Source organism: Podarcis bocagei (genome assembly GCF_964188305.1).
Source record: "Podarcis bocagei genome assembly, chromosome: 7".
NCBI classification, from domain to species: domain Eukaryota; kingdom Metazoa; phylum Chordata; class Lepidosauria; order Squamata; family Lacertidae; genus Podarcis; species Podarcis bocagei.
The window spans coordinates 71,847,116-71,873,126 of NC_138132.1; the positions used below are offsets into that span (position 1 = coordinate 71,847,116).

The 26,011-nt window shown below is 45.5% G+C and overlaps 1 protein-coding gene across 4 annotated transcripts in view; it reads left to right on the forward strand.

Moving 5' to 3' along the window:
• Positions 1-26,011, forward strand: part of MMEL1 (membrane metalloendopeptidase like 1) — a 38,996-nt gene that overhangs the window by 9,533 nt on the left and 3,452 nt on the right. For all 4 annotated transcript variants that reach the window (XM_081201503.1, XM_081201504.1, XM_081201501.1 and 1 more), the window contains exons 3-20: positions 3,348-3,407; positions 5,156-5,317; positions 6,975-7,055; positions 8,394-8,489; positions 9,671-9,789; positions 11,003-11,068; positions 11,830-11,964; positions 12,408-12,497; positions 14,154-14,290; positions 15,879-15,972; positions 17,284-17,412; positions 18,568-18,666; positions 19,690-19,773; positions 20,610-20,713; positions 21,896-21,954; positions 22,574-22,693; positions 24,108-24,241; positions 24,791-24,856. In XM_081201503.1, coding sequence (XP_081057629.1) covers positions 3,348-3,407; positions 5,156-5,317; positions 6,975-7,055; positions 8,394-8,489; positions 9,671-9,789; positions 11,003-11,068; positions 11,830-11,964; positions 12,408-12,497; positions 14,154-14,290; positions 15,879-15,972; positions 17,284-17,412; positions 18,568-18,666; positions 19,690-19,773; positions 20,610-20,713; positions 21,896-21,954; positions 22,574-22,693; positions 24,108-24,241; positions 24,791-24,856 — 1,835 coding nt within the window. The remainder of the gene's footprint in view (positions 1-3,347; positions 3,408-5,155; positions 5,318-6,974; positions 7,056-8,393; positions 8,490-9,670; positions 9,790-11,002; positions 11,069-11,829; positions 11,965-12,407; positions 12,498-14,153; positions 14,291-15,878; positions 15,973-17,283; positions 17,413-18,567; positions 18,667-19,689; positions 19,774-20,609; positions 20,714-21,895; positions 21,955-22,573; positions 22,694-24,107; positions 24,242-24,790; positions 24,857-26,011) is intronic.

Sequence of the window (26,011 nt, forward strand, 5' to 3'; positions counted from 1 at the left end):
CGCCCTCAGCCAATATAGCGAGATGAGCGCCACAACCCCAGAGTCGTTCACGACTGGACCTAATGGTCAGGGGTCCCTTTACCTTTATGGCCTACGACAGTGGAGGCAGAGCACAGCCACAATGGGCTTTCTTTCCAGGAATTTGTCCAATCCTCTTTTATAGCCACTGGAGCCAACTTCAGGGTGCTATGGGCAGTGGCAGAAGAAGCCAGTCAGGCACCTGGAGCGGGGTGCCCAGGGGCGGGGCTAGCCGCCCATAGGGGCTGGGCGCACTATGGGGCCTCCGGAGTCTGCCTGCCTCCTCCCACTCAGCCACCCTACAGCTGGGGGGGAGGCAGCGGGCAGGCCGTTTGGGCAGCGAGGAGCCTGCCCACGCCCAAGCCATCACATCTCTCCCAGGAGGCCCCGCAGTGAGTGCCTCCTGGCATTTTGTCACCCCCCTCAATGGTGACGCCTGGAGCGGACTGCACCCACCACACACCCCTTCTTCCACTCCGGCTATTGGTGCTTCAGCACCCACAATAATGTACTTGTGGATTGTGCCCCCAGAAAGTCGACGGGCAAAGCTGAAGCCCTTCATTGCAGGCACCCACAATCTTTGGCGCAAGATAGCACCGATTTACAGCCTTCCAAGTAGGTGGCCATTGCCCCCCTTATGTCAAATAAATCTTGGCTTTGTTCCTGTCTTAGAAAGGTATTAGGGTGACAGGAGGGTTAGGTCAGGATAAATCACTGTGAAATAAGCTCTCAGAAGGGGTGCTCTTTTGACAGATTCAGTAAAAGTAGTAGGACCCCCCCCACAGACACACACACATAAGCGCGTCCCCCCCCCCACATATAGACACACTCACAGAAGAAAAGCCCTGCTGGGTCAGGCAAATGACCTATCTAGCCCAGCATCCTGTTCTCACAGTGCCCAGTCACATGCCCATGGGAAACCTGCAATCAGGATTCAAGCACAGAATCCTCTTCTGTGGCTCCAGAATCTGGTATTTGGAAGCATGGCCCTCCAAGTGTGGAGGCAGAGCATAGCCATCCTGGCTAATAGCTATTGATATCCCTCTCCTCCACGAATTTGTCTAATCTTCTTGTAAAGCCATCCAAGTTGGGGAGGAGTGAGTTCCATACTTTAATTGTGTGAGGAAGTGCTTTCTTTTCATCTGTCCCGAATCCTCAAACATTCAGCCTCCTTGGATGCCCATGAGTTCTAGTGTTATGAGGGAGGGAGAAAACCATTCCTCTATGCGCTTTCTCCATGCCAGGCATAATCTTATAAACTTCTATCGTGTCTCTTTTTACTCTTTTCTCCAAGCCAGTGTTTCCCAAACTTGGCTCTCCAGCTGTTTTTTGGACTACAACTCCCATCGCCCCCCGTGGTCAGGAACGATGGGAACTGTAGTCCGAAAACAGCTGGAGAGCCAAGTTTGGGAAAACACTGTTCTAAACCAAATGCTGCAGCCTTTTCTCATAGGGGAGTCGATCCATCCCTTTGATAATTTTGGTGGTCCTTTTCTGAGCCTTCTCCAAGTCAACTCAATATATATTGAGTGAGGAGAGCAGGAGGGTGGGAATCCTAAGAAGCTGTGTTATGTTTGCTGGGGAAAGAACGTGGTTGAGCTGGCTTGAGAGGAGGCATTGCAAGATGTCCAGGCGTGGCGCACATTTCTCAAGGTCTGAGTCTGAAGATACAAAGATGCCCACAAACTTGGCTCTAAAGGAGGGGAACCTCAGACCTGTGGCCCAAATACTGCCCTCCAACTCCTCTATTTGGACTGCAGGGCATTTCCCCAGGCTTCATTCCCTCTCAAAGGCAACATCATCCTTTGGTGCTTTTTCATGGTTGGAATGTGCCCTGAATTTGTGACGATGCCTCATGGTTACCTGCAAGGAAGATGGAGAGACTGGGGGTAGGGGTGGGTGTCTTACTCCACATAGGCAAGAGTCACATCCATTGCCCATAGGCGCCAACTCCTAGGGACTGAGATCCCTTTGCCCACCCCCCAAAAATTTTTTGAGGAGGCTGCTACCCCCAAAGTTGATGGGCATTGCCATTCAAATGGTGTGTGTGTGCATCTCATCTTGTGATCGATTATGCAGCACTTACCTGCCCCTCCCCAACGTTTTATTCAAGTTGGCACCCTGATCTGGCCTCACCCAGCAGCTATATGTAGCATCTGGAAGGGCACCCACAAAAGAACAAAGAGTAGAGTTGTATGGGACTCTGAACATCATGGTCCATTGACAATATCATGAGCACACTGGCTCTGAACCTAAAGGCTGAATATCTGTTCATCCTTACTAGGATAAGAGGTCCCGCTGACAATGTCCTGTCTAAGATCCCCTCCAAACGCTGGAGCCGTCAGTGATGAAGCTCCTGGGATACACCATTGACACACTGCCAGAATAATCTATGGAGATGTCAATAACCTTTTGGTGGAATTCTGAAGAGCAGTTGCTGGGAATCACAAGTGGGGAGAGTGCTGTTGTGCTCAAGTCCTGCTTGTGGGCTTCCCATCATGGGCAACTGGTTGGCCACTGTGAGAGCAGGGTGGTGTGCCTGATCCAGAAGGGCTCTTCTCATGTAGAACAGGAGACATGATAGAGGTGTATAGAATTATGTATGGCGTTGAGCAGGTGGACAGAGGATAGTTTTTCTCCCTCATAACACTAGAACTCAGGGCCATGCAATGAAGCTGAATGTTCAAAGATTCAGGATGAAAGAAAATACTTCTTCATGCAGCACATATTCGATCCCACGGGATATAGTGATGACCACTAACCTGGAAAACTAGCCTCTTTTCCAGGAATTTCTGTCAATGGTAAAGGTAAAGGGACCCCTGACCATTAGGTCCAGTCGTGGCTGACTCAGGGGTTGCAGCGCTCATCTCGCTTTATTGGCCGAGGGAGCAGGCATACAGCTTCCAAGTCATGTGGCCAGCATGACTAAGCCACTTCTGGCGAACCAGAGCAGCGCACGGAAACGCCGTTTACCTTCCCACCGGAGCGGTACCTATTTATCTACTCACACTTTGACGTGCTTTCGAACTGCTAGATTGGCAGGAGCAGGGACTGAGCAACAGGAGCTCACCCCATTGCAGGGATTCAAACCGCCAACCTTCTGATTGGCAAGTCCTAGGCTCTGTGGTTTAACCCACAGCGCCACCTGTGTCCCATGTCAATGGTATCTAGCCACAATGGCTATGTCCTGCCTCCACTGTCAGAGGCAGTATGTCTCTGAATACGAGTTACTGGAAATTTCAGGTATGGAGAGGTTTGTTGGCATGTGGGGTTTTTTGTACAATCCTTGTGAATGGTCTGTCTTTTATGTGCTTTTCTTATATCCACAGATTTACAGAATGGCGCCAGTCCACAGAATGTCTGTACCACCCGTGGGTGTGTAACAGCAGGTAAAAATGACATTCTTTCCTGAATCATTCTTTTTTTGCCTGCTGAGGTCCACTACAGGGAATGTGCAGGCATAGCAGACCAATGAAGTCAGCAGGATTGAACCCTCCACTCATCAGCTATGGGTAGTGCTCCACTATTGTGTTCTCTGCAAGGAACATACTGAAAAAGCAGGTGTCTCCCAACTCTGCCCACCAACCAACTTTGACAGTACCTCCCACTTTTGAGCCACTAGCTGTCAACATGATGTCAAATGATTGTTGGCCCTGCTTGGAGTCCCTAAGACAGTTGGATGGTACCTTGTACGCCTCCTTCCGGCAACTCCTTCAGCCAAGCTGGTGCCACAAGTATTGCTTTGCTTTCCTTTGGACCACATTGACAAGACCAAAAGGGGTGGGGTCTTGTCATCTGGGCAGCCCAAGACCTCCTTACACACTGCCAAGGTTTGTGCCCTGGGGAGGTTACATTGGTGCTGCTAATGCAGCCGTCTGACTTCACCCCCAGAGGTGCACTTTATTGTATCTCAAAACAGACAGATGCCAACAAGGCTGACTCCACCCACTTGTCAAAGTTGTGCCGTGGTGGTGGGAGAGATAATGATCTGTCCCCTTGGGCCAAAAATGTTCCACATAACCCTGGGTTAGGGGGAGCCCAGAAAAGGCAAATGATCAGGTAACTTAATCAGAATATTTTTCTGAATAAATTTTGGCTCTGTCCTCATTTTGATGTTTATTAGATACAATAGGAGTGGTGGACTTTTTCAGTCTGAGGGCCACATGACCTTCTGGGCAACCTTCAGGGGGGCACATGCTAATGGTGGGTAGGGCTAGAGGCAAAACTGGGAAGAACCACTAATGTAAAGCAACTAATGTTATGTTTATACAGTAGGCTGGGTTCTAGATACACCCCTCTATATCCCATGTTCTAAAACACACTGGTTGCCATTTTGTTTCCAGTCCCAGTTCAAGGGGCTTGCATTAGCATGGGAGGAGCTACTTAATTACAAGCATTATTTAATTATTTTTGCAAACAGTTACCAAGTGTGTAGTGTTGTCTGCCAGAACAATTCCAGCTCTAGGTGAATTCTTTCTTCTTCTTTCTTTCTTTCTTTCTTTCTTTCTTTCTTTCTTTCCAATTAATTTTTGTTGCTTTTCATTTTTTTAACGAATTAACATCAAATTAATTCCAATTTAATACATCCTTCCCATCCCGCTCCCTTGATGTTTCACTTCCCACCCTTAATTTCATTTCAAAATATTTTAGCTTTTCAATCTTAATTTCCCCCCCTATTTTCTTCTTTACTTCCCATCAGCTGCTCTTCTTCGATCCCTGCCAGACTTCTACTTAGCTATAATATATTCTCAAATATCAAGAAGAATTGCTCCTCACTTTGTCAGCCCACATGCATCCTTAATTTTAAAATCAACAAATCACAAACACAAAAAAAGCTCTAGGGGAAATTCAAGCTCTAGGGCAGTGATGGCCAAACTTGGCCCTCCAGCTGTTTTGGGACTACAGTTCCCATCATCCCTGACCACTGGTCCTGTTAGCTAGGGATGATGGGAGTTGTAGTCACAAAACAGCTGGAGGGCCAAATTTGGCCATCACTGCTCTAGGGGGATGTGCTGCCTCTAAGTACAAACTTGCAAACAACAGCTGGGAATGGGCTCAATTATTGGGCACCACAAGAGTACTTGAAAGCATTCTGATTCCCCAGTAATGGACACTTTTATGTTTTCATGACATGCAGCAGCCAGAATAATTCAGAACATGGACCCCACGGCAGAACCTTGCCAGAATTTTTACCAGTATGCCTGTGGAGGCTGGCTCAGTCGTCATGTCATCCCAGAGACCAGTTCCAGATACAACATCTTTGACACCCTGAGGGATGAACTGGAGATTATTCTCAAAGGTGAGGATCTCTTTTCTGTACTTTCCCATTACCTGTCTACTTCCCTACTCAGTGCTAGATCTGTGCACCAGCTAAGTATGCTGCAGTCATGGACTCAGATTATGACGTTCATATATATATATATATATATATATATATATATATATATATATATATATATATATATATATGCTTTCGTAGATTTTCACGGGTACAGGAATGTAGGTTTTGGTGTCTTCGGGTGTCTTCCCGTGTAAGAGTTGGGGTGTCTAGGCGACGTTTCGACGAGGTCTCACTCGTCATCTTCATGACGATGACGAGTGAGACCTCGTCGAAACGTCGCCTAGACACCCCAACTCTTACACGGGAAGACACCCGAAGACACCAAAACCTACATATATATATATATATATGTGTGTGTGTGTGTGTGTGTGTGTGTGTGTGTGTGCGTGTGTGTGTAAGTTTTTTAACATATCATTTTCAACACTTATTAAACATACTTTTATGTCTTATACAATTTTTCTGACTGCCATCAATCACATCTGAAAATTTTCCAATCTTTTTCACTTAGTTTACATTTCTTACTTCCACTATTACACTTAAATATCATAACTAATATCTCTCTTCTTTCTCTTCTTTGTAATATTTCATATATTCCTCCTTACAAAACTTCTTGTAGTCCTAGTAGCATAATTTGTTGATTACAGTTGCTCTTCAAATAGTTCGTATATTTCTTCCAATCTTCTGTGAATCTCTGGTCCTGCAGGTTTCGAATCCTTCCTGTCATCTTGTCCAATTCTGCGTAGTCCACAGATTATGACGTTCTAAATACCTCCCCCCCAAAGAAAATACCAGTTAGATTGTTAGCCACCTCCATCCAAGGTCTGGATATGCCAATGGGAAGTCTCTGTTCATTGGCATTATGCATGGTTAATTCAACAATACTGTCAAAGAGGTGGTGTCCTCTGCAAGTTGCACAAAGATGCAAAACCTTGGAGAGCGTCGCAACAGAAAATGCTCCGGCAGATGGCGGTAGAGAACTTGAGTGCCTTGTTCACTATTAAGTTGTATTTCAACCAACAGGTGGCTGTAAACAGCTCCCAGTATAGCTTGTTTTGGTCTCTGCAACTTCAGCCCATAGAAAGTGCAAGCAAAAACCCAGCAACTGGTGATTTCAGCCAGGAAGAATAGGCCCAGTTCTCAGTGATTTCAGCCAACAGGTTAGCAAATCCATGTTTCCAGCATTAAGAGCATAAGAATAACTTGCTGGATCAGACCAAAGGTCCTTCTAATCCAGTGGTTCCCAACCTTTTTTTGGCCATGTCCCACCTAAGCATCTCTAAAATCCTGTCGTCCCCACCCCCGATGACATATAATTATTATTATTCAAAAAGTGAACTCCTGTTCACATGGAGGAAGCCTAAAAAGTCATACATTGTTAATAACTCATTCTCAAATTGCCCCCTCCTTAAAAATCAAATTGTCCCATGCTGGGAACCATGGTTCTAATCCAACATTCTCTTCTCACAGTGGCCCAACCAGCAATTGCTATTCAGAGACAGTGGAGGCCGAAACCACAAGTGCTTTATCATCTGTTGCAGCCATGACCTCACCTGCACCCAAACAGAGAGAACAGATTGCAGGTCATTAAGCTATCATGAGCCTTTTCTTCTTCCAGGTGTGCTAGAGACACCAGAGCAGGAAGATCGGGAAGCCTTCCAAAAGGCGAAAATGCTTTATAGATCCTGTATGAATGAAAGTGAGTCTCCTCCTCCTCTTTATTCACCCATTTGCCCTATTTATCAAGCTGTTTTCACTAGCGGCCACTTTTAGTGAATGGAGTAGGGTGGCGCTGTGATCAAAACCACAGAGCCTAGGGCTTGCCCATCAGAAGGTCGGCAGTTCGACTCCCCACGACGGGGTGAGCTCCCGTTGCTCAGTCCCTGCTCCTGCCAACCTAGCAGTTCGAAAGCATGTCAGAGTGCAAGTAGATAAATAGGTATCACTCCGGCGAGAAGGTAAACGACATTTCCATGCGCTACTCTGGTTCGCCAGAAGCGGCTTAGTCATGCTGGCCACATGACCTGGAAGCTGTACGCCGGCTCCGTTGGCCAGTAAAGCGAGATGGGCGCCACAACCCCAGAGTCGGCCACGACTGGACCTAACGGTCAGGGGTCCCTTTGCCTTTACCTATATATGGTTTACAATGTAGCTAAAGAAATAATGCATTGCATATTTTATTGGTTAGGAGAAGGGAATCTCAGTGACAGAGCATCTGCTTTGCATGCAGAAGGACCCAGGTTTGGACCCAATAGTCAGACCGTGTATGGTAGCTTCCTATAGTCATTTCTTCTTTCAGATACCTGTTTTAGATGCACTCATTTCTATTGTCTCCAATGTTGGTTGGTGACATGCTACATGCTGCAAGTGTTGGGATGCAGCTTGCGCTGGAGGCTGATGTGCCTGCATGGGAAAGAGGAGAGAGAGGAACCTCCAGGCATATTAAGCATATTCAGCCAGGTTCGGGAAGGAGCTGTCTGAGGTCCTGGACAGCCACTGCAAACCTAAGGAGATAATACTGAGCTCTGAGTCAGTATGACGTAGCTTCCTTTATCTTCACGGATCTGCCATAGCTCTGTGGCTGGAGCTCTGCATATAGACGCTCCCAGGGTCAAACCACAGCATTTCCAGCTGCAGCTCCGAATCTCCCTTGTCCGAAACCCTGTAGTGCCTCTGCCAGTCAGTGTAGGTAACACTGAGCTTGATCTTCCAATTCCTTGGTACAGTGGATGCTTCAGTTGCAAATGTGATCCATGCAGGAGGCATGTTCTCAACCCACAGTGTTCGCAACCTGCAGCACCGCATCTGTGCAGGTTGTGATTCGGCACTTCTGTCCTTGCACAAAGCACGATTTAGTGCTTCTGCGCATGTGTGACTGCCGAAACCCATTTTGGTACTTTCAGGTTTCGGCGCATCCGTAACCCAAAAAAAGGCAACTTCAAGCGTCTGTAACCGGAGGTATGACTGTGCTAGGATCCCTATTCTCATTCATTTTTTTTCCCTTTCCTGTTGCTTTCCTTTCCTTTCCCATTCACAGGTATCATAGAGCAACACGACTCATTGCCTCTGCTTGAGGTCTTGCAGACAGTTGGAGGCTGGCCAGTGGCTTCTGCAGACTGGAATATTACAAACGGTAACAAGGAGGCCAGGGGAACTTTGAGGTTGTTGTTGGCAACCAAGCAGTGTATACATTTTATGAAATAAATAAATAATAGTAAATAAAGGAGGGTGCCCATCTTTGAGCAGGGATGAGGCAAATCTTTTTAAAAAAGTAGTATAAACACTGACAACTAGGAAACACTGGCCTGTGAGCGCTCCAGTAGGAGAAGAGCCTTTACCAAAGGTGTCATGGGCTTTGAAGACACTCAAACTCAGGACACAAGGGAGAAACATGCTAAGAGGAAGGCATGCTTGGCAAACCCTCACCATGATCAACTCCCACCTGGAAACCTATGTCCCCACTGTGGAAGGACGTGTGCGTCCAGAATTGGCCTTCACAGTCGCTTACGGACTCATTGTTAAAGCCGTGTTTATGGAAGACGATCTTACTCGGCTATGAGTGATCGCCAAAGAAGAAGCTATAACACTTTGAATCCCAAACTCTGGCACTTGGGTGAGGACTGAGGGTGATGCCCTATGGGGTGAAGCCCTGCCCTTCCAACTCTTATCATTCTATGTGGATTATATGGGTGGCCAGTTGGGGACAGCAGATTCAACCTGCAGGGGCAGCGTGCCCCATTTCTCCACTTGAGACGAAATGGGGAAGTGTCCCAATGTGTCTGTTGACTGGTGAAGGTCTATGGAGCCTATGCAGCTGAAGCTACCGTCCAACATTTGGGTCTAGGGCATTGAAGCTTCCATGCCAAGTTAGTAGGGCAAGCCCACCCATGAGGCAGGGTGAAGCAGCCACCTCAGGTGGCGGAAGCCCCCAAGGCAGCACCCCACCCTGCTGCCTCCAACACTGGCATTGGCTTGGATTAACACCTGAGAAGAATTCAGGGGTCCTAATCAACATATCCATCTTCCTCATTTGGTGGAAGAACACAAAGTATTATACAAATGAACACTGCAAACATATGCTACTCATTTATTTGCTGCCTAATCCTGTGACCTTGGAAAGGCTGTAGGAATTTACGCTGGTGGCAACTTGTACATTTGATTTCAATTGGGTTTAGTCATAAGTTATAGCTTAGAGATAATTGTGATACATAAGTAGTTGAAATAGGAACATTATTATTATTATTATTATTATTATTATTATTATTAAACTTTTTTAAAAATCTCATTTTCTTTTCTTTAATCCTTTTGCCACAGAGCCAAACTGGAAAATAGAAGACAAGCTTGCCTTATTGAATTTCCAATATAACGCACGGGTCCTCATTGACATGTTTGTGTGGCATGACGACCGGGATTCCAGCAGAAATATAATTTATGTAAGAAAGCATCAAATCAGGGAATTGTGGTACTTTAGGTTGGTGGGCTGCTCTTCTTTGCCCATTACATGCATTTGTACATTTCCCTCCCCCATACCCAATATTTTATGGATATTGTCTTCTACTATTCCTCTTCCATCTTTTTAAGATTTCATCATCATCATCTTCACCACTTTTAATTTGTATCCCGTCTGTCTATCTTACAATACCCAAGGCGGTTTACAAGCTGAAGAAACAAAGAATGTACACCTTATAACAATCTAATGCAATACAAAAATGTGATAATAAAACATAACTTTAAAATATGCAACCTTCATCAAATAAAGTAACATTCAACAATCATTAGAACAGTACAGAATAATATTAAATATCAGCATATAAAAATTAAACAGAAATCTACTCATAGCAATTACAATAATTAATTTCTAAACTATTTCAATTTCATTGAAACACAGATATATAGCATGTGGCACAGTCCTTCTAGGCAGGTGGAAATTGCATGTAGTCCTTGAAATAAGCAGCATTTCCAAATAAAGAACTAGAACAGTAAGAAGGAAGCTGGTATGCTCTGCTTCATGTGCTGTTTCCCCAAACAGAAAGGACTGGGTTGTAACCCATGCTTCTTATACTCCCAAGTATACCCATTGAAGTTAATGGACCTGGCTAACTTAGATATAACCCACTGTATTGCAAGCTGTTTCTGCTCAGTTTTGAAGGACAAGTCAACCATCAGCTCTAGCAAAAGACAGATGATCTTTTTGTGAAAGTAGAAGACAGATCATGGTGCCTTCCTGATGTTGTTGAACTATAGCTCCCATCATCTCAGACAATTGACCATGCTGTCAGGGGCTGATGGGAATTGTAGTCCAACAATATCTGGAGGATGCCTATCCCTGCTATATGTGGTGTGCCACTTGAGATCCTAAGGATGCTGTGGATTGAACCTTCACTTGGTTCCCTAAAGCTATTGTATGCCGAGTCGCATGATTGGTCCATTAGCTCAGTATTGTATCTTCCAATTGGTAACAGCTCCTCTGCATCTTAATAAGAAATGTCCCGGTGCTGGACATTCTTTGAATTAGAAATTTCAGGAATTGAATCTGGGGCCTTCCATATGCAAATCATTTGGTCGTCTTCTAAGCAATGGGTTTTTGATACTGACATCTTCTGTTGAATCCTTTCCTACACAATAAGAGAGATTCTTTTCCTCCAGATTGACCAGCCTGGGTTGGGAATGCCCTCAAGAGATTACTACTTTAGTGATGGCAACTACCAAAGAGTAAGTATTTTAACAGTTTCCAAACTTCACTTTCACCTTTTGAACGTCACAATATTGGAAGATTCCAGGGATCCCACACATCCTGTCAACAATCTACTAAAATAGCTGCTATTCTGTTGTCTGCTCCATTCATGGTTTATGTGCTGGTCTGAGAGAGATCTCCTAAAACATTGATGGGGATTGTGACAATCTCTACACACCCCAGAACTTTTACTACTCTTGGCAAATGCTTTCAGCTCTTATTTCAATCTGAGACAGAGAAGTGTTTGGGTGCTCATAGGAGGTCATCTCTTCTTCTTAGTTACAAGAGCCTAAAGTTCATTTTTTGGCCTGAGCCTACTAAGCTTTTCTTGCATCTCTGCTGATTAAAATATCAACAGCCAAGCTCAACCCTAAGGTGGTCCTTCAGAGAAACCAGTCCCAGATAATTTAGAACACTTTTTTGGGGGGGGGGCTATGTTCTTTCAGATGTTGTTGGCCATCAACTCCCATCAGCTGCAGCCAGCACTGTAGATGATCAGGCACGGTAGGAGTTGTAGTCCAACATCAACTGAAGGACCACAGGCTCCCCATCTCTGGTTTAGAGATTTATACTTCAGATGTAGGACTATCCAATGAATTGGAAGCCACTGAACTATCCAGTGGTAGTCTCTACCTTCAGTGTTTCTGACTGTTAACAACTTTGCCTGATGAATTTATTGCCTCTGGACTGTGCTTAAATGCAAATTTCTAACATCTTCTCTTTGTCCTCCTCTGTTTAGGTGAGGGAAGCTTACTTCCAGTACATGGTCCTCATTGCCAAGATGATTAGAGAAGATATGAATATGTCCAAAGATGACAACTTTGTCCAGGAAGAAATGAGAAAGGTTATGGAATTTGAAACAGATGTAGCAAACGTGAGTACAGCATTTTTTTGGAAAGCTGAAGAGTAAATCCAAAGGGGAATGAGGACAGCAGTATATATAGTGTTATAGCCAATGTTAGTACACTCAAATGTAGACCCATTGGGTTGTATCAAATGTAGCACTAATTTAAACTCACATAGTGGTGTACTTGTTCCAGTGGTGAAATGCTTTGTGCCAGTGGAACATTGTGGTGCATGAGAATGCATAAGCACATTGCTGGTGACTTTGTTGTGCAATAGCCAGAGCAATGAGTTTTTGTCAGCATAACTGTTCCATTGGATTCCTCCACTACACAATGTGATAACTCACAAAGAGCCCTTGAGCCAATGGACAGAGAACTTTCTGGGTGTCCCATCCAAGGAGTAACTTCCGAATTGTCCTTGAAATTTCTGTTTTGGCACAGCATGAGGGCAACTCTGATCTTTGCTTTCTAGGCTACAGTGCCCACAGAGGAAAGGCATGATGTGACTTTGCTATACAACAAAATGACTGTTGCTGAACTCCAGGAAAAGTTTGAACTAAACGTAAGTGTTTGAAGACCTGCTTTTTAATTTGCTATTGGAATGACAATCTCAGATTCCAAAACATAACATGTTGTTTAGTAATAGCAGTTGGGTTGAGTGAATCTGACAATGTTGGTTTCTGTCCGTTTTGGGGTTTCACGCTCTTAAGTTCAGTTCTCCACATTTCTACACCAGTTTGCAATTTTTGTGTGCCTGGAGAGCTGCTCTGCAAAATTCAGAGATGTGCAAATTTCAAAGGATGATTGTTCTTCCGTTTGCAATTTGTTTAGGAAAGTACTAATTAGGTCTGTTCATCTTTACGTGTGAAATGAATTGAAACCTCCCCCACCCCTAGTTAGCAGTAGAGGAGGCCATGACTATGTTCTGAAGGAAGCCTCAGAACCTAGTCCTGCTCTGTCCAATCAAGGCACAGGCCAAATGAAGCATACCAGTAGTAGCTGGTGGGGCAAATGGGGCTGTGTTGCTCTCCCGGCTTTCTAATGCCACATATCATTACCACTTCCTGAGAAGAGGAGGAGGAGGAGGGGCAAGGCAGTGGGGATCATGCTGTGGGTGCAATGGTGGAGCTAATCTGATCCTCCCAACACTGCTCCTGCACCTTGCTGAGCTCCCTGCTGCCTTTCTCCCCTCCCCCCAGTAAGCAACAGTGATGTGCAGCATTAGGAAGTCAGGAGAGCAACACAGCCCCACCTGCCCCACCAACTACTACTGGTAAGCTTCATTTGGCCTGTGCCTCGATTGGACCCAGAGGGCAGGACTAGCATCGATGGGTGGACATTACAGGGAAGCAAATTTCAGCTATACATTCAGTGACTTCAGAATGGTTAGAGCTGATCAGCGATGGAACAGACTGCCTCAGGAAATGGCATGGAGATGCTCAGGCAGGGGCACCTGTCCACCTGTCAGGGATGCTTCAATTGCACCCTACATTACAGGTTGTGCATGGAGCGTGGAGGGCTCAAGGAAGATGTGAGCTGTGCTCCAAAAGCATCTTGGCAAGGTTGAAGAGCACTGGACCAGGGTTCCTTAGAGCACTACATTCTATGGACTCTCTCCCTATGAATCCTTTTCTGCATGATGATAAATACCTTTGAATGGGACATGTTGAGGAATGCATTATCTAGGGATGCTTAAGGAATCCAGTCTTTGTGATTTGATATAAACCGAACTGGATCTCCTGAACTAGTGTGTCCACCAGCTTTTGCACTTCCTGATCAATTCCCCCACCCCTTCTTTTAATACCGTGCATATACAGTGGTACCTCAGGTTACATACGCTTCAGGTTACAGATGCTTCAGGTTACAGACTTTGCTAACCCAGAAATAATACCTCGAGTTAAGAACTTTGCTTCCAGATGAGAACAGAAATTGTGCAGCAGCAGCGCAGCAGCAGCTGGAGGCCCCATTAGCTAAAGTCGTCTTCAGGTTAAGAACAGTTTCAGGTTAAGAAAGGACCTCCGGAACGAATTAAGTACTTAACCCGAGGTACCACTGTATCGGGAATTAAATTCATTGAGCAAATCCCTTTGCTATGTCAATTTCAAGGAAAAACAATTTCAACAGGACCACGGAGGGATGAAAATGGAATTTCCCAATATCTTTTTAAAGGACTTGTTTTCATTTCCCCCTTCCCCCACTCTCTCTCTCTCTCATCTAGGGGTTCAATTGGACACTCTTCATCCAAAATGTAATGTCTTCAGTTAACGTTGAGATCAGCCCCAATGAGGAGGTGGTCGTGCACGGAATGCCATATCTCCGGGAGCTAAAAGCTGTCATCGCCAGTTATTCAGCCAGGTAGGGATGCCAGATTTCTTGGACTGAGGCGGGGGAGGGGAGAGGGAAGAAGGGAGCAAATATAAAAACATAAAGAGAGAAAAAATGAAACAGTAAAAGAGAAGCAGAAAGTAAAGCAGAGAAACAAACAGGGAGAAGAGGGGTTGGGGAGAAATACAGTTCAGTCCACATTTAGAGATGAATTTACTTAATCTGCATTTCCCAAGCAACACACAGATCAAAACACAGACATCTTTCAAAAATTCACACTTTTCTGAATTTTTCATTCCAGTTTTCCAGCCAGGTAATATGAACAAAAATGCATATGCTAGAGTAGAGTGTGTCTATAAATGCACGTATTAGTGAAACTAACGTACAAAAGTGCATTATTTTAGAGAAATCGTCTTGCAAAAAAACCCAACATGGTTATTATTGGTGAAACAAACAAGGAAAAATGCATTGTATTTATTAAGTTACATGGCTTTGCAAAAAAATGTGTATATTAGGCAAAACATTATTATCATCATTATTATTGTTTATTTGCAAACTGATGTTGAAATGTGAAGATGTGAACTTAAAGCTGAAAAAAGAGAAACTGAGCAAAATTAAAACTGACAGAGCATGACTGAGTAAAAGAGAAACACAGAAAGAGGGAGAGAAACTGAATAGAAAGAGACACTGTGAGTGAGTGAGTGAGTGAGTGAGTGAGTGAGTGAGTGAGTGAGTGTGACCCATCTGCACTATACATTTAAAGCAGTATCATGGTGCTTCACAGTCATGGCTTCCCCCAAAGAATTCTGGGAGCTATAGTTCAAGTGTGATGAGAGTTGTTGGGAGACCCGTATTCTTTGAGGGAAGTCATGACTGCTTAAATTGGCATCATAGTGCTTCCACTGTATGTGTTGAAAGTGATCTCAGTGTCACTCTTTAAATGATGACATTGGACTTATTATGCCTGCAGCGCTATGTGCACAGCTTCATTAAACGTTGTTGTTGTAGTTTAGTCGTTTAGTCGCGTCCAACTCTTCGTGACCCCATGGACCAGAGCACGCCAGGCACTCCTGTCTTCCACTGCCTCCCACAGTTTAGTCAAACTCATGCTAGTAGCTTCAAGAACACTGTCCAACCAACTCGTCCTCTGTCATCTTCTTCTCCTTGTGCCCTCAATCTTTCCCAACATCAGGGTCTTTTCCAGGGAGTCTTCTCTTCTCATGAGGTTGCCAAAGTATTGGAGCCTCAGCTTCAGGATCTGTCCTTCCAGTGAGCACTCAGGGCTGAGTACTCATTAAACATAGCATTAATCATAGCAGGACTTAATGGCTGAGTAAATTGGCTGAGGACTGCACTGCAAGTTATAGCAGAGCTTATGCATTCCATATGCTTCAGAGTGTCTTTTACTGAATGATGCAGTAATGGGGGCAGTGGGAAAGAAAAAGACAATTTAACCCCTTCCTTCCTAGATGTTTATCAGTTCAAAATTGCCCAGAGGGGTTTTAAATTTCAAGAGGGTTTTAGTAATTAAATTATGTAGTGAGCAACCCGTTTAACAATTCCTCATTTCTACTCTTCCTGTCATTTCCCCCCCCCCCATGAATGCATACACCCCCAGCACAATCCAGAACTATCTGGTGTGGCGCCTGGTACTCGACAGAGTCAGCGGTTTGAGCCGGCGTTTCAAGGAGGCCAGGGCAAACTACCGAAAGGTAACACACTCCCACTTTTTACTCACAGGTTTTACTGATATCATTTTGGGCGGAGCCATTTACTAGTGTTATAGGTACTTTTTACTTTCTTTGGGAGGGGGGAATTTCTAGACGTATGTTGCAATTGGATTATCAAGATGGCCGCCGACCTCTGAGGCAAGGCGAGGCAGCTGCTCTCATCGTTTTATTGTTTTATTGCCCTATTTTATTGTTTTATTGTTTACTTCCTTGTTATTTCACTGGTAAGACTCTGATGGGATTTCTGCTGAGATACTAAAAAAAATATACAGATTGGTGAGCATCACCACTTGCTAACTATAAGTAAACTCTACTCTAAGCATTTAGAGCACTATCTGTTGGACTGGATTAAAATGAACAGAATTATTGGCCCTGAACAGATCACATTTACAAAACAGAAATCACATGCCAGGGATTGAAGTGTATCTTGATTGCTTACATATTTCCTTTTGTGGCTTGTATTTATTTCACTTGTGTACATTTATTTATTTATTTATGAGAGAAATGCCGAGAGCATAGCGCTTCGCAGTACTCGGCAATCAGCTGATAGTTCGGTATTCCGCAGCCCCAATCCAAGCACTCCGCAAGCTCCAAGGATATGCTGATGAAGGCTGCATCTTTGCCAGGATGGTTTGCTTTCAAACTATGCAGGCTAAAAAAAAATGGGTCGTCTGACATCATTGCAATGGCAGGTGGTTGATGGGTAGATGACCTGTCAAACTTGGCCCGTAGCAGGTGGAAGTAATAAACATTATGGCTCCCCATCCAGATCTAATTCTCCCCATCACCACCACCCTGCAAGAGGGCATTAAGATAATCTATACCAGGGATTGTCAACCTGGTTCCTACCGCCCACTAGTGGGCGTTTCAGGATTCTAGGTGGGCGGTAGGGGGTTCTATGGCACAAGCTGAATCCTCCTTCCATCAAGCACTGGTGGGCGGTAAGGAAATTTTACCATCAGGAAAGATGCATTAGTGCAGACATAGGCAAACTCCGGCCCTTCAGATGTTTGGGACTACAATTCCCATCATCCGTAGCTAACAGGACCAGTGGTCAGGGATGATGGGAATTGTAGTCCCAAACATCTGAAGGGCCGGAGTTTGCCTATGCCTGCATTAGTGGGTGGTGTGTATAAAAAGGTAGACTACCCCTGGTCTAGACTGTGGACAACCTTAGAACAAGGAGCTCATGCTGGGCAGATAAGGGGTTCGGAAGCCAGCTGAAGGGATGTTGGGAGCAGGCGTGACGTGGTCTGGATGACGAGAGAAGTGTTGGGACTTCTTTTCTCCAAGGCACTTTATGGCATGATGCTAGAAGAAGCTCGGTGGCGGGAATGTGTGAGCTACGTCAACACCAACATGGAGAATGCAGTAGGAGCTCTGTATGTTAGAGAGACTTTTGCTGGCAAGAGCAAAAGTATGGTATGTTGTTGTCTCTTGATTTTCTTATTTTTCCATGTTCCTAACCCCCTCACCGTCCCAGCCACTGTGAGTCATGCCTCCACCTACGTTCACAGTCCTATCCATAAAGCTGGTTCCAGTGTAATGTTAACTCTAGTTTAGCATTACAATAATGAGAGAAGACGAGTCTTGGACCCTCACATAGGCCTCAAGCTTGGAAGGTTTCACTGCAGTTTCTCACGGCATCCAAACCCCAAAACCGAAAGCTTGATCCTGACTTGTTTGATGAAGGAAGCCCACTTCAAACCACAGTTTATAAAGTTGTTGTTTTCCCCAAGAAACTATTGCTAGCTTTAACCTCAGTTTAGAGTTTGGGGGTAATGCTAAACTGTGGTTAATGTGAAACGGGAAGTGAAAATGACTGACCTCGTCATAGCCATATGAAAGTGTGAATTTCAGTGATGTCCAAACAAGCCCATGGTTCTGTCTTTTGATCCTGTAGCAATATAGGATGGGAACTGACACAGATACATTTCTGCTAGCAAAGAAACAACTTTAATGTGCCCAGCTTAGCCCACACCAACGGCACTGACTTGGGCCCCACACTGTAGGTGCCCGCCGTGCCCCAACCACACCATAATATCATAACACACATGCCGTGACATCATGACACACGCTGTAGTGTCATGATGTCATAGGGCAGTGGTTCTCAACCTGTGGGTCCCCAGATGTTGTTGGACTACAACTCCCATCATCCCTAGCTAGCAAGGCTAGAGCTCAGGGATGATGGGAGTTGTAGTCCAACAACATTGGGGACCCACAGGTTGAGAACCTCTGTCATAGGGTGCAGTGTAAGCCCCAGTGGCACAGCAGCAGTTGCACCCTTCCCATCCAAATGTTACACTTTCTTTCTCCCCCAACTCCGCATTCTCTTCCACCTCCCCAAATCCATGATCTCTCCTCCTCCTGCCAGATATTTGCACTCTTTGCACACCTGCCCCCACATTTTATAGATGCACAACCCCTGTATGGGTAATTTTGGGGGGGCTCAGGCACCCAGAGCCCCGGGGAGATCGGGCCTATGACCCACGCCTGATTGATCTTCACTTGGAGCTCTACATTCTGTTATTGGAAACGGCTTGAGAATTATTACCCCCCCATCTATTTTTGCCTCAGGTCCGAGACCTCATTGAGAAAATTCGTGAAGTGTTTATCGAGACACTGGATGAATTGCAGTGGATGGATGAAGCATCGAAAGGGAAAGCTCGGGAAAAGGTCAGAAGAAATGTGTGTCTAAGAATAGTTTTCAATAATGAAATTTCATGATTGGTTTTTTTTATATTTAAAAAGATATCAAATATATCAGACGTTCATATATCTTATGAAGACCATTTCTCTGTCTCTCTCAAATATGAAGCAACAGAGAATTTTCATACAAGATGCAGAATAGGGGTGAGCAAGCCCAAGCCAGGGGGGTGAATGTGGCCCTCCATACACCTCTATCTGGCCCCCCAAACTCTCCACAGATAGCATCCCCTCCCCAACCACACACCCCTTTCCCAGGCCACACCCCTCACCATCACTTATTGCATCCTCCTTGAGTGCTTTTGCCTTGCTGGGATACGTCCTTGAACTCTGATGATGCTTTTATAGAGGATAGAGTGGTGTGAGTCCACTTAGAAACTAGCCTACAGCACAAAGGGGGGAAATTGTGCGTGTTGCTCTGCTCACTTTGCCTCTGGCCCTACCCACTACTAACATGTTGTCTCCAAAGGGTTCCCCACAAGGCCATGTGCCCCTCTGGTAGAAAAAGAGGGGAAAGCGGGTATACAGTAAGTTGCATTTCAGCTATGCAAAAATCAGAGGTTTCTATACATGTTTGTTCCAGAGGATTATCTCAGTTCAAAGACAGGCAAAAGCACTTGAGAAGGATGGGGAACAGGACCAGTGCAAAGCCTGTCCTGAACAGGAGGAATGGCCTAGGGTGATGTCCAAGGGCCAGATTTGGACCCCCAGTCCTGAGGTTATCCCCCACCCCCAGTTTGCACCTTCATTGAGAAATAAATATTGGTGCACTTTGGATCTTCTGAAGTATTGTAACCTGCCTCGCCCATGGCAAACAGTAGTGTAAAATAAATATTGTGGTGTTTTTTAAAAAATAAATGAATGAGAAAGGTTGGAAAAATTGTATACAGACACTGTAAAATAAAATAAACAAACCCAGTAGATGGGTACGATACTGCCTGGCCCTGGAGAAAGGCAAGAAGTGAGGGTTTGGTTTCTGCTGTCTTCTTCTAGGTGACTGCAATTAGAGAGCAGATAGGTTACCCGGACTACATTCTCGAAGGTCAGAATGAAAAACTAGATCAGGAATACACAAATGTAAGTGTGAAGGCGATACCTGGACATTTCCGTTAAGGACAGTTTTGGGATTGTAGCCAATTGCTAGTCCTACTCAGAGTAGACCCAATGATTTTAAGGGATATGACTAACTTGGGTTTATTAATTTCATTGGGTCTTCCCTGAGTAGAACTTAGAATCATTGAATTGTAGCGTTGGAATTGACCACAAGTCATCTAGTCCAACCCCATGCAATGCAGCAACCTTTTGCCCAACATGGGATTTGAACCCACAACACTGAGATTAAAAGTCTCATGCTCTACTGACTGAGCTATCCCTTCTTCATTGGATGCAACCTTTTGTCTATAATTACTGGTAAAGGTAAAGGTAAAGGTAAAGGGACCCCTGACCATTAGGTCCAGTCGTGGCCGACTCTGGGGTTGCGGCACTCATCTCGCTTTATTGGCTGAGGGAGCCGGCGTACATCTTCTGGGTCATGTGGCCAGCATGACTAAGCCGCTTCTGACAAACCAGAGCAGCGCACGGAAATGCCGTTTACCTTCCCGCCAGAGACCTATTTATCTACTTGCACTTCATGCTTTTGAACTGCTAGGTTGGCAGGAGCAGGGACCGAGCAATGGGAGCTCACCCCGTCGCGGGGATTCGAACCGCTGACCTTCTGATCGCCAAGTCCTAGGCTCTGTGGTTTAACCCACAGCGCCACCCGCGATAATTACTGGTAGACATGCTTTGTAAGACAACCATACTCCCTTTGGTTTTTCTATGTAACTGGGCATTGATGTCTACTTGGTAATAGGGGCAACAACTCAGCAAAAGGACTTCAAGACAAATGCTTGTATTATTATTATTATTTACAGCTGAACTTCAGCGAGCATGAGTACTTTCAAAACATCCTGCAAAACCTCCAACATGGAGCTCAGAAAAGCCTGAGGAAGCTCCGGGAGAAGGTTGACCAAGACCTGTGCGTATCTCTATGGATTGCATGATGTCTTGCAACAGGACAGGGGAAGCACTTTCAGCCTGGGGGCCACATGCTCTTCTGGACAACAATCCAGGGGCCACATGCTAGTGGGTGAATGGGGAGAGAAGCAAAAGTGGGCAGAACAACAAATGTAAATTCTACCTTTGTAGAATAGGCTGGGTTCTGCACACTCTCTCTGTCCTACATTCAGCCAAGCAAGAAGCATTTTCAGAGACCCAGGTCACATTCCAGCCAGTCAAAAACATTCAAAAGAAGGTGAAGATCAGGGAGAGTAAATGGGGGAGCCCCAGGGGTCAGACAGAAAGGCCTTGAGGGCCACATTTATTCATTTTGCCAAGATAATATGAGTATTCAGGGAGCACAAGGCATCTTTAGGGGAGACTCAGCAGCTCAGCAGCTCTTAAACCTCCAGTGCCTGCTGATTATTCCCTACAAACCAGACTTTGGGGTAGAGATCCAGGCTTTGGGGTAGAGATTCACTCAGCAGAATGAAGAGAGAACCCCAAAATGAGTGAGGCAATTCACATTTCCATCAGACAAGAGGGTGTGTGTAGGATCATGAAGTACAAAATCTGGAACTAGGCCATAGAGCATCAACTTTGTGATCAGAAGGTCCAAGGTTCCATTCTTACCATCCCTGGGTAGGGATGGGAAAGACCCCCTGTCTAAAACTCTGGAGAGCTGCTGCCAGTCAGTGTAGACAATACTGAGTTAGATAGACCAATGGTCTACCTCTGTATGAGTTTCCTATGAACCTAACTGCACCACTGTTGTGGGGTTGGACATGATTTGCTTAACATGGAGGGGAATCAGAGGTGGGTAGGCCCTCTCAAACTTTTTGCCCCAAATCCAAACATTGTTTCAGAATCTTGATGAAAATGAAATGATGGGGGAAGCTTGCAGAGAAGAAATATTAAAGAATTCCTTGCCCTCTAACTCTCCCCTACAAATGCTTCTATGACATTTATCTGATGAGGGTCAGCACAGAGTTCAGAAGCTCAACCTTCCAATAACAGGACATTTCTACTGCTTTATGTTAGCAACTGTCCCAATGTTGTGCTGGGGGCCCTCCTCTGTTTGTGTGGGTGTTTTCCTCCTTGCATCATGCTACACGAGTTAGCACTGATCCTGACAACAGCTTTCATCGCTGATCTCTTTCAGATGGTTAATTGGTGCTGCTGTGGTCAATGCCTTCTACTCCCCTAACCGGAACCAAATTGGTAAGTCCCAAAATATTCCAGCAGATTTAGGTGGCAACCCTGAACATGCCTACTCAAAGTAAACCAGTGGGACTTACTCCGAGGTAAGTTAGCAGTGAAAAATGCATGTTTTAGTGATGAATCAAAAGAAAAAAATGCATTGCAATAGCTTTGCGGGAAAGTTGATATTAGGCAAAATGGCATGCAAAGACGAAATTCAGACTGAAATGGTGCTGGATTTTCCTGAACTTTTTTTGGGTGGTGGTGGGGAACCACACAAACGTGTGTGGAAATGTGGAGAAACTGAACTTTCAAGTGGGACAATAAGAAACTGAAAGTAAGATTCACCCCTCCCTGGTGCACGCCTGTAAACCATGTGATACTCCTGGCAATGGAACACACTTGCTGGGCAGGGATATGTGGGGCTAGGAAGACCCTTAGGTAGCCAAGTTGCTCAGGGCTTTAAATGCTGAAAGAACCCTGAACTGCACCCAGTAGCATGCCAGCAGCCAATGTAGCTTCCACAACAGAGGCTTAGCATCCAGGAAATCCATGCAGTTCCTCAGTCACCCTCAAAATCTATCACACTGAATGATCTTCCATTGCCATCATAATTTCCCTTTTCATCTATTTTCTGTAGTATTCCCAGCCGGGATCCTGCAGCCTCCCTTTTTCAGCAAGCACCAGCCGCAAGCCCTCAACTTTGGAGGTATTGGGATGGTAATCGGACATGAAATCACTCATGGGTTTGATGACAATGGTAAGGCAAGTCAGCAGAACAGTTTGATCTGCCCCTTCCCTGGTAGCTCGCTGGGTTGGGAAGAAAGGCCGGGGAGAAAGAGGGTTCAGAAACAGAGAGAGAAGTGGGTGTCAACAAAACAGAGGGGAGAAAGTCGTAGGGATGTTTGGAGAAAGAGAGAGCTGTTAGCAGTGCTATTTTTCTAGAAAAAGAGGTGCCATAGCTCAAAACAAACCCTTGTTGTGTGGCGAGTCCCCCCCCCAGTGGAAAGAATGACACATGACACAATTATTAAGGTTAATGGGCTAAATAAGGCCACAACTTTATTGGTTACAGGTGATGAGCGGTATTGGCTTAGGCATTGGTCCTAACCAACTATATCCAACTTCAGCCCATCCGCTTGAAGTTCAGGAAGTGTTAACCACCAGTAGGGGGAGTCCTGCTGATGCACATAAACTAGGAACTCCCCCAGGGTCACTGATTGGGGGTGTGCCTTAGGCCCTCACCTCCCCCAGGGTTTGGACAGGGCCACGCCCCCCAGAATCCTTTGTCGGACTTCAATATACGGGGCAGGTGATGGCGTTACCTCCCCTCTTCCATCTACAGAGCAATACCAATGCCTAACCGCCAATACCAAGAAAATTGTGGCAATTTGTAGGCGAAAACCAAGTGGCTGGTGCCAATTTGCCAAGTGGAAAAATTCCTACCAGGCCCCTCAACAGCGACCAACCAAGGTCCATAGCAAGGTCAAAGAACAAAAACCTTATAGGGCAGGAGGGTGGGAAAAGCAGGAGCAGCTGGCAGGCGGCAAAGAGGGAGATCCCCGGCCGCGTCCTGATTTAAATAGGGCAGGCCACACCCCCAGAGCCAGCCGATTCGCTGGCCAGCTGGTGTCGCAACTGGGAATCCCCCCAATCGTGCGTTGAGGCAGTGAAGCCCGCAACTCCACCTCCTCCGAAGGGCAGAAGTGGCTTTCTCTTAGAATGGCAATGGCGCCCACCTGAGAGGTGCTGCAAAAAAAAGCCCTGGGAGTTAGAAAGAGTGAGGGAGAAACATGGGAATGTAGGAGAAAGAGAGAGAGAAAACAACATGGTGGGTTGGATAGAGAGAGAGAAATAAAACCATAGGGGTGTCAGAGAGAGGAGTGTCATAGCAAGCCTATCCAGTCAAACAGCTTAGTTCTCTTTCTCAAGTCTGGCAGATTTTGATATGTGTTTTGTTGGAGATATATATTTATATATATGCTGTGGATTTTAGCTGTATTTCATATATAATTTTAGAGCTTAGAACTCTTTTTGCAAGTGGTCTACAAATACTGTATTTCCACATAAATAAAAAGGAGGTGGCCCTGCCTACCATCTTTGGCCTAGGGCCCCTATGTTGTGATGTGGGTCCCTACCAAGTTGCTCATTTCTTTCTCCTTGTCCCCAAACAGGCAGGAATTTCGACAAAGAGGGCAACATGTTTGACTGGTGGAGCAACTTCTCTGCCACCCACTTCAAGGAGCAGTCGCGCTGCATGATCTACCAGTATGGCAACTACACTTGGGAGCTGGCAGGGGGACAAAATGTGAGTTGGGGCCACAGAGGCCCTGCCCCACCAACCTCAGTATGCTCTCAATCAGCCCCCACCTTCATGCCTTCTTACTTATGAAGAGTCTATGGGGTCCCATGCCTGTCACCTTCTTTCTTCTCAGTCTTAGTGTTGCCCTTGCAGAACTCTGCGGAGGAGGAGGATGGGGGCAAAACTAGAATTAGCTGGCTCTGACTCTGGTGCCACCTGCTGGTGGGCTCCCTGCTTTCTGCCCTACCAGTTCCAGTGGGCAGCCACCGAAGGCTCCTCTTCCTAGCCCATCGTCCGTTAAGACCAGATTGATGCGTATCTGGGAGAGGCCCTTTTTTGTGGGTGGTGCCACGTATTGTGGAATTCTCTCCACAGGGAAATCCACTAAGTCAAGGGTTGTCCTTGGGGGGGGGGTAGTGGGCACATCTGAAATTCTGAGTGCATTGTCACCCGTCACAAAATGGCTGCTATGTAGTGCAATGATTTCAAAAGTTCAAAATTATTTCGAGCTATAATACAACCGTATGTGGAACTGAAGAGCATTTGTTGTCATAGGTCAGTGGAATCAACACACTGGGAGAAAACATTGCCGATAATGGAGGCGTCCGTCAGGCCTACAAGGTGATTTGAAACTGTTGTGTGAGAGGTTCTGCAAGATTACTTATTCACGGCTGGAAACTGGGGGTTGAATTTTCTGCTTCTGGGTTGTATATTATTATAGATGTTGATGATGAGAATAGTGGGTGAGATGCTCCTAAGACGTCCCATCAGCACAATGATTTCTGCATGTGCAATGGGACTTTTGCTCCCTCTCTTCACCCTTCACACACCCCACACCTCCCAAAATTCACTTGGGGGGCAGGAGAATGCCCAGAATAGCACACAGGGAGGAAGAGAGCAGATTGTTCTGCCTGACAAGCTGAAATGTTTGCCCAGATGAAACTTTGTCAAGAGTGTGGCATTGGCTTCCACCCAATGTACTGTAGCCAACTGAGTTTGCTCAGAGTAGAACCCTAGTCGTAGTATTAGTAGTATTTTATTAATTGCCTTCTACACCAAGATTTCCCAGACTTGGTTCTCCAAGCTGTTTTCAGACTACAGTTCCCATCATCCCCAACCACTGGTCCTGCTAGCTAGGGATGATGGGAGTCATTCTACCTACACCATCATCTCAAGATGACATCCAATAAAAGCAGCCAAAGAAGCATTTAAACAAAAGGGTGGGGGGGTGAGAGGAAGCCAATTCATGTCAAGCAAAACTAAAACAATACACAATAACCATAGCAAAAGTCCATTTATCTCACAGGGAAAACTTGTCAGGACAAAAATGTCCTCACTTGTTTCTGGAAAGTTCAGGTAGTGGATGCTATTTTACAGAACTGAAAGCCCTGCTCTGAGTTACTATGGAGTGGGCTTCAGAATTTGTAGGAGAAACGCCTCTGCCAGCCCTACAGCAGGTGGATTTCATATTTAGCAATTAGGGCATCTTGAGGCGGCCATCTGTTTTGTGAGAATAACAGGGGTGTGATAAGAGTTCATTTTTACTATTAGCCAGATGTGGTGTAATGGTAAGAGTATCAGGCCCAGGACCCAGATGACCAGGGTTCAAATCCCCACATGGCCATGAAGCTCTCTGAGTGACCATGGGCCAGTCGCAGTATCCAGCCTAACCTCCCTCGCAGGGTAGGTTGTTGTGTGGATAAAAATAGGAGTGGGGTAGAGACCCATGTGCCTCACCATAAGCTCCTTGGAATAATTTTGTTGTTTAGTTGTTTA